The sequence below is a fragment of the Amphiprion ocellaris genome, chromosome 6 (assembly GCF_022539595.1).
Source record: "Amphiprion ocellaris isolate individual 3 ecotype Okinawa chromosome 6, ASM2253959v1, whole genome shotgun sequence".
In the NCBI taxonomy this organism is placed as follows: domain Eukaryota; kingdom Metazoa; phylum Chordata; class Actinopteri; family Pomacentridae; genus Amphiprion; species Amphiprion ocellaris.
Window position 1 is genome coordinate 31,736,528 of NC_072771.1, and position 13,473 is coordinate 31,750,000.

Genomic DNA, 13,473 nt, shown 5'->3' on the forward strand with positions numbered 1-13,473 from the left:
CAGCATTATACCACACTGAAAACTTTAAGTTTTGCAGAGGATCTAGATCATGTAAGGAATCTCTGCTAATTTTTTTCAATGAATTATGTGTTTTATTGACAGTGCTTGCCTTACTTTGTGCAAATATTCCATCAAAACAATTTCCCCATTGCTATTTTGACAGGGGCACTGATGCATTTTTCTCTTACCTCTGGTCAATCTAGTTGTGACTGGTTTAGAATAAGACAAATGAGCCCTATGGTAGAATGATAATGAAGTGTAGACAGTCTATTCTGTGCTGCAGAATGGTCTGGCTGTGCAAGACTACTAGCTCAATAAATCAGTTAGACTTTAATGATGAGTAAAATAACACTCTCAGAAAACAGTGATATATCAATGATCTAATTAACAGTTTTTTGCATCAAGCGTAGGGTCTGACTGTGGATATGTTGCTTGCCAAATGCACAATACTAGAAAGTCTGGCAGTTTCTGGGTTTTTCTGCGCTGCACATGTGGATTAGTGTTTCTGCCCACACATTCCTGCTCAACCTATAGACTTTACATTGGGATTATATCATGCAAATAAAATGACTTCACAAATATAAGACCTCCATGGATTAAACATTTATAATATGATGGGTGATAATTAAACTTGGACTAGAGTACCGATGTAAACTAAAGTAGGCCTGCATTAAAATTAGTGTATCTAATCCTGTTTGAGAAAATATTTTGCATCTGAATAGCTCTAAATTAAGAAAATCTAGTCGCTAACTCATTCATATCCTCATCTATTGTTGAATTGATTGACTACACTTTTTTAAGTGATTTCTCTTTAAAAAATCAGTAAACTCATCCAGAACTCAGGTACCAGGGTCCAAACCAGAGCTAGAAAGAGTGAGCACATGATACTGATTTTAGCTAAACTGCACTGACTTTCAGTTCCTATTAGAATTGATTTTAAATTCTTTTAATGGGTTATGGAGCATTAAGTGGCTGAGCCCAAGCTTCCATATTCGAGCTGCCACCCCTCCAGTAACCCAAATGCTCCAGCCTCTGCCATTTGGCCTTCAAATATCCCACTGCTGCTTTTGTACCATCACATCCATAAAAATGCTGAGGATGCAGCCTCTCTGCTTATGCACAGTGAGCACTTTTAAAAGTAGAAAAGGTACCTATGCAAACTGACCATCAGTTCACTCCCTCCAAAGCATTTAGTACTTCAGTTTAATATATTTTTCTGTCAAATCCGGTATGTTGTTATTGCTAGTGTTTTATCTATTGCTATTGTTTTATCATTGTTTGCTGTTTTATTATTGCTTCTTCTTCTATTATTGGATGTTGTGTACAGCACCTTGACTTGCAACCACTGTATGAAAAGTGTCATACAAACAAATAAACTTGCATATTATTTTTTTTATTGTTATTATTCATACAAGTGAGCTTCGGATTTGAATGTATGTGTTTGTATAGCATGATGACGTAATTGTGCTTTCATTGGTAGTAAAGTGTAGGGTCAACAACACCATTCAGCCGCAACATTAAAACCTACCCATTTAGCCCCACTACATCGCAAAAATTGCTCAAGAACAGCTCAAAAGCACAGCCAAGAGCCCAAAGTTTTGACAAAGCCTCCAAACACCCTAGTTCCCAATTCTATTGAGCATCTGGAACAAGCTGGATCCAAGTAGGCCCTAACCTGTGACCTAGAGAACCCAAAGGATCCCCTGCCAACATCCTGGTCATAGAGGTCCTGTGTCCACACCCTGATGGTTTTAATGTTGTGGCTGATTGAGGTACGTTGCATGAGGACATTAAAGCAATCAAATACCACCCAATTTGAATCCACACTAATTGGACTTAATCTGTGTATTTTACACCAACCTTCAATTCATAGGCACTACATTTTGACCTTACTAATTCAGCTAAACTAAACTTAAACTTCTGTGCTGCTCAGAGTAGGTTGTGTTAATTTTGTTGTCTTATTTATTAGATAAGTGTTTCTTTTGAACCGACAAATTAGTAAGGATGATTAAGGGTGTTTCTACCTTGACATGTTTCGACTTCCTCAGAAGCGTCATCTGACATGTCGTCTCATCAGGTGGCAGGCCGATCACCTGATAAAAACACACGTCATCACACGTCCTTAGCAATCTGTACTAATTTGCAGTTAAAAAAAAGAAACGCTAATCTTCTGTGGTGCTCTTTTTTTTAACATCTTACCCCCCTTCCCCAAAAAAAATACCTTACCATATTCAGATTTCACCACAACGAGCAGTTCTGTGTTTCTTTGTGATGTGTTGTGCTGAGCTGTGTGCAGGGCTCTCTTTGTCTCCTGGCTCTGATTTAACTTTGCTGTCAACTTTTTTTTTTAATACCCCGTCACTGTTACTCCTGTGACCATGAATACAAATACAGATAATTATACACTGCTCTCTCTCCCATTATTCACCTGTAGGTCAGACATCAATGAAGAATGTAGCTTGTACACACCCATAGACACACACTCACAAAGATGCCCCTGCTCCCCAGCTGAACTCTTAAAGCGTCCATTCATTTAATTGTAATCACTCGACCGCATCTGTCTCACCTTACTGCACCTCACATGCACTTGTGTGTGTAAATGTAAATGTCAGTGTGTGTGTGTGTGTGATTGATGCGTTCAACCCTACAGAGATCATGGGTGCAGTTGTGGCATTCGACCATTGATTACACTTCACTGGCACACTGGTGAAGCATTTTGCTGACTGTATTTTTGACTAATGTTCTTGATTTATAGGCGTCAGCTATAGACTTTGGGTATCCACCTTGACTGAAACAAGATGGTGCCAGACAGCAACACTTTCACGGGCAATACTGTTCACTTTTCTACACCTGAATTAGATTTTTTTCTGTGATTTCAAATGGAATATGTTTGGATTTTGGACTGTTAGTGAAAGAAAAGACTGTCAGGCCAAACTGTGCCTTCCAAATGGGATAAACATCTTTTGCTTTCGCTTTACTCCATGGAGCAATCAATCAATTATCGGTGCATTAATTAATAATAAAAATGCATTTTATTTGCAACCTTGCAATTCTCTTTGCTGCCTAAACTGAGAAATACTTAAAAGTGTACAGGGGATTTTATATTATGTTTGAGCTGAATAATTGATCCTCAGAAAATCAATCTACAAAATCTTTGACTGTGAATTAATCGTTTGTCATATCTTAAGGAAGAATGCCAAAATTTCACATAATCCAGCTTTGTCAAATTAATTCAGTGTAGGTTTCAGGCATTTCATTTTTACAGGAAAGCCTTGAACCCTCTGGTGGAAAAATGAAATAAAGGAGACAGTTTTATTTCCATTAATGCTACAAACAGTAGGCATATATATCCCACTTTAGTTAGGTCAGTGTATTCTTTCTCTCTGTCATCTTTTCACACTCGTGGTGTTTAGCTTGTTGCCTGAGGGGGAGGACAACTCTGGGTCAAAGATGAAATGCATATTTACTTAAAGTTAATGTAATTTTTATATGATGATAAGTGGGTGCTGTGGGGCGGTCGGTGTTAATCAAACAAGCTTGTGTTGTTCATTATCAGTGTAGCCTTTGGAGAAGTCTGATGTTTGTCTTTGCATCAACACATTTTACAGTTTATCCTCACCTATTGCATAAAAGCTGTCAACCCTTTCTGAATATATGTGCTTCATGAATCAATTACCAGATAGGCCGGTTGCATAAGACATCATGTTGCATAATAGTGTTTGTAAATTACATTTTGAAGGATCTCTCCGAATATGACTTCAGACGTTTGTTTTTGGGTATTTGCACATATTTGAATGTATCTCGGTTTATGTACAAAGGTGGTTATGTAGACTACAACTTGGATATTTGCTTGTGTTTGGAGTGTAGGGAAAGCAGAGCTGTAGGTATTGCACCTCTCGCCCTTACTTCAATCTGTTCCAACCTGGCAGGTCGACTCAGGTGTCTTGTATCCCACAGTAGTTAATAAAACATCACGGCTGTCAAGGAGAAATGAAAACCTGTTTAAAGGTAGGAAAGAGGGAAAAACATCGAGGTGTGAACAGAGACAGATGATGGGTATCTGACGTGCAATTAGTACTCCCTTTATTTGTGATTCCAGTGCAAGATGGAAACCGTTTTATCTGACAGAATCAGATAGAAACGGCTGAGTGATCAGTGTAATTATCATCAGATCCCATTAGTCAAAAACACGTTGATCAGTGTAATTATCATCAGATCCTGTTAGTTGAAAACAATCTGATCTCTATTTTTCCGAGCCTCTCTCCCCCCTCCTGTTTTCTTTTAATCATATCTTGTACAGTTGTATGCATGCTTTAATGTTTGTTTTTATGAAAGAACATCAAAAGTCACAGCGATAAGCTCGTTTTCTCCCTTCAACTCGTGCCTTCCCTCGCACAAGTACATTTTATCTTTTTATCTTTCTGCCGGGACTTTTGTTTTTTGCGATGAGACATTCGGGGTCAACCAAAGGGTAGAAAAAAATCATATCCAACCACATGTGAGATATTTCTATACTAAAAGTGTCTCTGAAACCTTGTCAGTGGTAATAGAACTTTTTTCACAGCAGACATTTTGACTTGCCACCGTAGAAAAGCTCAGATGCTGCTAATAACGATGGCTTTGTACTGTTCCAGTGTCCCAGTAAGCCGTTGCAGTGTGACAGCAGCTTGCACGCACAGTACCAGGAGATTGAAACTGAATCTGCTAAAAAGAACAGGGGCATCATTTTTTTTTGTTATTCAGACTTTGTACTTTTCTCACAGTGACACAGCAAAATGTCAGCATTGAAAAAGACCTCTATCGATTGGATTTTCGCTCAGCTATACTCAGGCGAACTTGATCACTTGGGACACTAAAGCTGTGGGGCAATTTTGCTTTATATATTAGTCATGAGTCTTTTAGCGATCTGCACTTAGATCATTTATTTTCTTATCCAGACCACCCATGCTCACCGTAACACTTCCAATTAAACTTCTTTCTCTTTTGCATGGTTAGTGTTTAAGTTCCCATGTGGCATGTTAGCATGTCTCAGAGCTGGATTGGAATACTTTGAAATGGAAAGAAGGCTCTGCTCACCTACAGAACCTAAGTGTTTTCAGTTATTCTGGCTAATTAGACCTCAGTTTGATTCTTGGCAGAGCTCTGCTGGGAATTCACTAAACTTCATGTCCTAAAAGAGAGGAAGTGTCTCCAAACACGAAAAGCACAGGTGCATGGGTGTGTTTTCACTCATTTTTTGTTCAGTACACAAAACAGCACCTGTCGCTTATGAATCAGAGTGGTTTGTGTGGCAACTAGTGGCTGAATCCAAATGGAAGGGTAATATACTGTCACTGTCAGCACTTAAAATCTATTAACAGATGAAATTAAAGTTTACCACAGTCCACTACCTACTACTGTTTGATTATTATCTGATACTTCACACCTGCAGCCTGTACCCCATAGAAGCAGGTCTTCCCCAGCATAAAAATGACTGGTGCGCCAAATGATTCAGTAAATGTATAAATTTTCCTGTTCTGACCGGTGACAACCAGCCTAACAAGAGAGTTGGGGAGATGCCAGTCAGGCTGACTCTGCACACTACCACACTTTCCTGGGTGCAGGACTCATGCATATTAAATGAAAACATCTGTGGGGGTGAGCCATGGGTGTTCAGAAGTTGCACTGTTTAGCTAAAGTAATTGCTTTGTGTCCAGACAACAGCTGAGATAAACAAACACCTGCTCTATCATGGTGAAAATTTTTATTTTTTTATAATGTTTGACTTTAGTTTTGTCATGCATTTTTTACTTTAACTGCGCCGTTGTTCTTTGAGTCAATGTATTTTTTAGTGGTTACTAATATTACCTGCAGATCTGTAAAAATATCACCCTAAACATCCAGAAATCCACACGAGGGAGAGTAAATATGAAAAAACAAATACTGTCATGCAAATAAGGCAAATCTTTGCACACCTGTTAAATGACAGGTGCATGGGAAATGAAGTGACAAGTAAAGGTATTTTCACTTTGGTACAGTGAAATGACTGTTCTTGTCAGACATTTGGATGCTGTCAATGTACCAGAATGTGAGTATTTATGTTGCTATAAATGCTGACGCTGTACAAGAGCCAATTTTCATTAAATAAAGGATTATGTGGTTCCCTCAAGAAATTTCAGAGGGATTCTTGTATTAATATATTGTATTGTAAGTCTGTTATAAACCCTGCCATGCATTGAAATTCGAAATAAAGATGACATAAGTAGCTCACTCATTAATATGGAAAAGTTGCATAACTGTCTGTAAGCCTTTTTAATTTGATTGCTGGCTGTCTTTTACAAGCGCTGTGCCATTGACATTAAAATGAAAACCGTGTGCAGCTGACGGGAGAATGAGAGCAGAGAGTAAAGTTAAAGAATTCCTTTTGTTCTGGGAAATCAATGATGCTCTGGCTCCATGACGCACAGCAACTGATTCACAGATTGATTTTCTGTGTGTGTGCGTATATGTGAAGCAGTGAGACAGCTGACACATCCAGGTGCGTAGTTGTGTATGTTTACCATATTAGCATTCTTTTTGAATAGCCTGGTTAACTTGTAGACTGTAAATACATGCCCGTCACACTGATGTCCCTGTGGCGTTATCTAACTGCCTGCTCAGCAAAATCCTCGCTCCCCATTGGTTTGTTTAAGAAAGCTCATAAGCATGTCAAAGACATGCTGTTAACATTATCACCAAGAACATTATGTACCACTGGATTGTCCCATTTATCCCTTCCTAGCTAATGCAATACTGAGATTAAAATGTTCTTTTCAGCAGGGGGGACTCATTCTCTTCCAGCTGTAGAAATTTGTCATGGTTATTGTAGTCACAGATTGGCTATAGATGTTTTTATGCCAAATTATGTAAGTAAGTGACTGGCTATCGTCAACAAAGGTTGACTGGTGATATACAAGATTTAGGATTAAGACAAACAGCAGCGTTAGTGATGAAACCCTTTTTTTTCTTGTCTAGAACTGGGTAGTAGTTCAAGCAGGTGCATGGTCGGGTATTGTCAGAAGTCTTCTGTCCTCTTATGTTTGTCTACGACAGATTTGCAGTACATTTCTGCAATCCTTCAAATGTGCTGCAGGTTATGATATTCAATATTTGGGTGTTCATCCTTCTGCCTCTTGGTCTTGTCCGGGTTTCCTGACTGCTCCTTGGAAACCCAAGAAGGGGAGCTCATAGCAGACGTACGTGATGACTTGTCCTTCATCCTCAACTGATGCTTGTCTTCACTCCTGGCAGATTCCCAAAATTCTGGAGGAGTCTTCAGACCTCACATTCCATATCCTGTGTAATCCATCAAGCTTTTAGATTTTTTTCTTATTTATTTTTTGGCTGCTTTAGATCAATACTTTAGTCCAGTTCAAAATCCACACCAGAAAATCATTGGCTCTCCTCACCACCTCATGTCTTGGTTCATCAGCTTCAGCTTCAGCCCCTGCCCTGCTGGGAAACCCAAGGCTAAAAACGTGCCCCTCCAATCCCACTCCAGCTCCAAGACTCGGGTCATAGAGTGGGTCATCCACTAATTGCAAAGTTTGCTGATTCGATCCCTGGCTCCTACACATGCCAGTGCGTCCTAGGGCAAACCACTGACCCCCCCAGTTGTTCCCAGTGGCAGACCAGCATCTAGTGTAGCAGCTCTGCTTCAATTAATGTGTGAGTGGGGGAATGAGAAACATTGATAAGCGCTTTGTAGAACTACAAAGGTTAAACCATGGAGCGCAGACGATTAGCTCTGTTTTATGAGCCATCTCAAGTCTCTGCCATTGTAACTACCTTCCTCAAGAAATTTAACAAAAGACTGAACTGGTCCCCTGTTACAGAAAAACACGCTCACAGAAAAAGTATTTGTTGCTGTTTGAATTGCTCTATATGGTGTTCTAATAAACTCATCTTTATTTATGGATAGAGATACTAGGTCTGACTGACAGAAAAGTCTCCAGATGTGAATTGTTGCTCTTTCCTGAGTGTTTCCTTTGATGTTTGATTGACAGGTCATTAGGGTAATTAGCTAGCTGCAGCTGTGACTGTGCGATGTGCTGCATTTTGTGTTCAACATTGCAAGGACTATTACAGGAGAAGAATTTGAAGATAAAAGTTCATTTGTATGCAGTGTGAATTTCACCTAAGACTTCATATGTCACTGACTTGACTGGGGGAGAAATTGCTTCTGCAGCAGGTGGGTTTTATAAATAAATTCTGACTTTGCAGTGATGTCATTTTTTGAACCTGTAGCTAGCTAACATATAGCTAACACGGCCTTGGCTCATTCACAGATTCACAGTGTAATGCAGACCTTGGTTTGCCATCAGTGTGGTTTTTAAATTGAATTGGTGTCTGTGATGTACAGTATAAGCCTCTCTTGGGCACATTATTCTGCCAGCATTTAGAGTAAACATTGCATTGATTTTTTTGTGAGGCTAGACACAGGAAATGCTTTTCTTTAGTATTTTCCATTCAGGTTGTTTAAAGCTCGTCTGGCACGAGCATACGGTTTATTGTTTTGGATTCCTTTGCTGCTTTTGCACACCGTACCGTGTTTACACATTGTAACGTCAGTCAGTGGCTTCTGTTGTGTGTTTCTTGGAGTCCTTTCCTTAGTTTTCATGCTCTTTGTATGTAACATAACATAACTCAACAACCAGAAGTTTGCACTTCCATGATACACTCACATCTTTACATCCGTTTGTGGAGATTTGGAGGGAAAAAAAGTTGCCTGTACTCTGAGTGCTGCTTCATTCTGAATTCTCCATCTACAGCTCCTTTTCAAATACATGCAAAGTGTAATTAAAGCCCCCGCTAATCACTGAGCAGTTTTGGGAATACACTTGAATGCACCCACCAACATCGCTTCTACTGCTGCTCTAAAATTATCTTCACTCTAATCTGACCTGGCATCTTGTAATGGCTTCTGATTTTTAATCCTTTCTCATCATGGGCCCACTTAGGTCTGGGCTATCACATTAGCAAACTACAGCATATTAATTAATGACTATAATTGATCAATTATCTTTTAATGAAGGGAAGAGCAAAGCAAGCATAAATGAGTGATGTAAGGAGGAACCTGTGACCCAGATCTCAATATCTGTCTCTCCATGTTTCTACAGATCACGGTGTGAATTCACATGTTGTGTGTTGGCAGGTAAAGCTGCACATGGATGATGGAACTTGTGTGTGTGTAGTTTTACACCAGTCTGGGCTTTGTATACTGCTGCCTCTAGCTTTTTCCATGTGGTTTTGGATTCCCTCTAGAGAGGTTTATATAACCCCATTAGAGCCTTTGCTTATGCTGTGGCTGTGTAATTTACAGTTTTACACCCTTTACTCCCCGTTTTGCTCTCTTTTCTACTTCATGAACTGCTACACCTGAGAAGCATCCCACAGCCCTGGGAACCTCTTATCAATGACTTTCTTCCCTCTGGAGTTGGTAATGAATGTGGGAACTTGAGCCAGTTGAAATGGAGCATCTCCCCATGGGGAAGGCTTAAGTTTTAATTAGCAAAGTTAATGGGGCAGAGTGGGATCAACAGAATGAGAGACAGCAATGCGAAGGAAAAGTCTCATCGAGCCTAATGAGACTCCTGAATCTGATGGATGTAGCCACAGAAAGGTTTATTTGAAGACAGTTGATGACAGCAGGAAGTGTCTTCGTTCTTTTGTAGTAGAAACAAAGTCTTACACAGACCAAAGAGAATCGCTCTCAGGAAGGTGGTTTTCACGCCAGCTTAGCTCTCTCTTTGGAGAATGCGGACTGGCTCTTGATCTGCGTTAAATCTGCCTTAATTTCAGGTGATTACTCACTTGAGCACAAACACTCTCAGTGCTATCAGTTAAATAAGCTGTTTAAGCTAGGTCGTATTACATTGTGACTTATGTTGCCAACACTCATTAATGTGTTTCCGAGTGGACACATGGCCAGCATCGGTTACATAAGAGCTGTGTTTCAGTGGATGGCTATGTACCTTACTTTTAATGATTTATAACCCACTAGTGAGTATCTGCCCTGCTCCACCTTAATGTTGCTGAGCAAAGACGGCCTCAAGTTCCTATCCATCTCTAAACTCCTGATGGCAGTTCTGTCCTTGTGTTATTCCTGCCTGCATATAGAGGTAAACACAAAACTTTTAAAGTAAAGTTTGCCACAAGTCCAATAAGAGGAGACAATGGGAAATCAGCCAATGAAACCTCCAGCAAGAAGCTGCTCTCCTTTAACTCAAAAAGAATGAAAGAAAGGTTAAGAATTTGAGAGAATTTTGTGGTGGTGCAGGGAAAAAAAGTGCTGGTTAGATGGGTGAAATTGTAGCTATGGGCACAGGATGATAGATCAGAGAGTGCTGCCAACGCTCCCCTGCTAGGACCAAAAGCCAGAATGAATTTTGAGTCATACTGAGAGTTTCTGTGTGTTTATTTTCTTAAATTGGACATTGGAAGCCTTTTCTCAAAGCACTCTGACAGTTCAAGATTAGTCTTCTATATTGAATCTCCTAAAAACACTCCCCACTTACATGTGCTCACAAGCATCCGTTATTAACCAACACAACATTTGAATGCATAGTTTTTAACCTCATGCTTTCATATTTGCTCTTTTCTCCCAGTCTTTTCTTTGATAGGTTTCTGTGTGTAAGTCTGCAGGAGCCTCACCATGGTGCAGGAGAAGACAGACGGGACAAACAAAGACATTGTCCTTCCACCAATTCAACTGAATAGAACTGCTGTAAGAACACTTGCCTGCATGACACTCTCCCACTGTCATCTCCCACTTACTCCATGCGCACTAATCTCAAACGCTTTGTTCTTCATAATCACGAGAGCACGTGCATCGCCCCATGTCCTTAATTGTGTTTGATGTTTACCAAATGACAGGATGTGATGCATCAGTGAGTCATACAGGCACATCAGAAAATGAACTGAATTTTCAAAGACACACCGACATTTTGGGAAACATGCTCCTAAGTTTAATTGTTGCTGATGAGAAGATGAATACCACTTTTATCTGTGTCTGTGACTTTGCGTCCAAAGTATTGAACTGGATGTGATTAACTTTGCTTGATAAACTTTGAAGTTTCTGCTAACTGGGGTTTAAACAGCTGCCGGCAGCTCTATACCTCAGAGAGTAACATGCTGTATCTTGGTTTTTTTAGTCAGTACACACAGATATAAAAACAGCATTTTATGATTTTAAGGTAAACTGAGTGCTTTTAATAATTGTGTGTGTGTGTGTGTGTGTGTGTGTGTGTGTGTGTGTGTAAGAGTGAAACAAACAAGATACAATTTACCCCTCCTTTCAATCTGTATACGAAATTAAGCTAACCACTTCCTGGCACTACCACCCTACTAAAAGGATTATTGACTCTGACATATTTCCCATTAATGCAGCTGTTGTGGCTCTCAGTGAATTATGCTAGCTTTGAACTGTTTATCTTTGTTGTAAAGGTCCAAAAACAGTAATTGCACGAAACAATGTGCAATTTTTGGGGCAAACAGTGTAAACTTAATGCAGCTCTCCAAAAAAAAAAAGACTTTACATTAGCTATTTATGTACATGTTTATGTATTATGTTGCTAAAGAATTAATAGGAAGACACTCCACCTGGTGGAGTACTACAGGTCAGGTACTACAACAAATACAAGCGTATATTATTGAGGAAGATGGTTTTGAGTCAGATTGGCAGATACTATATATTAAGTTATTTATTTGGGTTTGAGGCAAAAAAAAAAAACTTGTTTAGGAGATCCTCATAGCTCTCTATTGTAGCCAGCTGTTCCTCTTGACTAAAGCAGGTAACACACAACCGATCCATTTTGTACCAAAGAAGAGTCAAATGAAGTTTGGTGCTCCTTTTTATGGGAGTGCACACAATACTTGAGGAAGAAATACTGTTTTAACAAAGAAAGATGATAGTCAATTTAGTGATACCCATGATATGTTTTTGGGGTTGTGTCAAGCCAGCTAACACAAAGAAAGCCCGGCTGTGTTAAACTTGCTTCTTAATATACCCTGGAACAGCGATTTTGCCGGTTGCATCAGGGCGTTTCATCCAGGACAACCGCAGATCTCTACAATAGCAGTGGAGAATGCAAAGTTAACCTGACACATATAACCTCAGTATCCACAAACATACCAGATTGCGATAAACTGGAATTATTCTTTGAACAGGGATATGTAAAAATTAAGAGCTTGTATGAACATTAGAACAGGTTCTGTTTGGTGTATTTGCTGCTCCTGTAAGAGCACATAGAGAGGTTTTGTTTTGAAAGGATCTCTACTTGAATTATTTGTATTCCCTGTTGAGTTTCCAAGCACCATAGCTTATGCCTGAGATGCTTTTTGGCAGCTGAATGACTCTGTCGTTAGACTTCAATTCAGCATCTGAATGCACCACCAGGGAGGGTTCACAGATTTTAACACCATCAAAACTCTAAAATGAAGTAACTTTAATGAAAACCAAGGCGCACATGTGCTTCATTATGAAGCATTAGCTACTGTATGTTGAGCAAGTTCCAAGGCTCTCTGAGTTCATTTTTAAAGTGCATTTAAATAAACTGAAACTAATGGGCAGCTGGAAGGTACAAAAATGTATTAAAACACTACAGCACCATTTAATTCCTTGAAACTTTCCATGAAAATTAGTCCCTACTGTGAATCATTGAATTACTGGTTTTAAACACATTGATAAACTATGAATATATTTGTGATTCCAGGTTTGCCAAGTTTTTGATAATCTGTGCAGAAGCATGTTTGATTTCTCCACATCACAGGCATTCACTGTCGTATATGTGAGATTTTCACCTATGGCTCTCCTGCACACGTTTTTTGGACATATGTATTTAATTTCAGTTTTTGTCATCATACACATTCCAGTGCACGTTTTAGGGCTGCATTAAAATTAGTGAAGCAGTTTTATAGCTGAATAGCACTGCATAATATATCAGCAATATCTGCATGAGGAAATTAAAGTTGTTGTGAGTGTTGTTTTCAGTTATATTTTCTGTAGTGTCCTGTAGTTTTTCTGTGATTTTTATAATGTCACTGTACATCTGTTGCAGCACTGAACAATTAATTGATTTCAAGGCAAATTTGTGATTTGAAATAATGTCGTGAGCAAATTACAAAGGCTGCAGTTTAGTATATATACTATGCAGTGTGTCTGACCCAGGGTTTAAACGGTCCTGTTAATGGTTTCACAAATTCATTTTGTTGTTGGGCTGCACAGTCGCGTGGTGGTTAGCACTTCCGCATTGCAGATCCCTGGTTCACGTCCCAGCATTCCCAGGATCTTTTTGCATGGAGTTTGCATGTTCTCCCTGTGCATGCGTGGGTTTTCTCCGGGTACTCCGGCTTCCTCCCACAGTCCAACAATATGCTGAGGTTAATTGGTCATTCTAAATTGCCCGTAGGTGTGAATGCGAGTGTGATTGATTGTCTCTATATGTAGCCCTGCGA

At 39.5% G+C, this 13,473-nt stretch overlaps 1 protein-coding gene across 2 annotated transcripts in view; it reads left to right on the plus strand.

Moving 5' to 3' along the window:
* gpat2 (glycerol-3-phosphate acyltransferase 2, mitochondrial) overlaps nucleotides 1-13,473 on the plus strand; it is a 136,127-nt gene that overhangs the window by 82,557 nt on the left and 40,097 nt on the right. For both annotated transcript variants that reach the window (XM_023264467.3, XM_023264468.3), the window contains one exon: nucleotides 10,626-10,744. In XM_023264467.3, coding sequence (XP_023120235.2) covers nucleotides 10,673-10,744 — 72 coding nt within the window. In that variant the 5' untranslated portion in view covers nucleotides 10,626-10,672. The remainder of the gene's footprint in view (nucleotides 1-10,625; nucleotides 10,745-13,473) is intronic.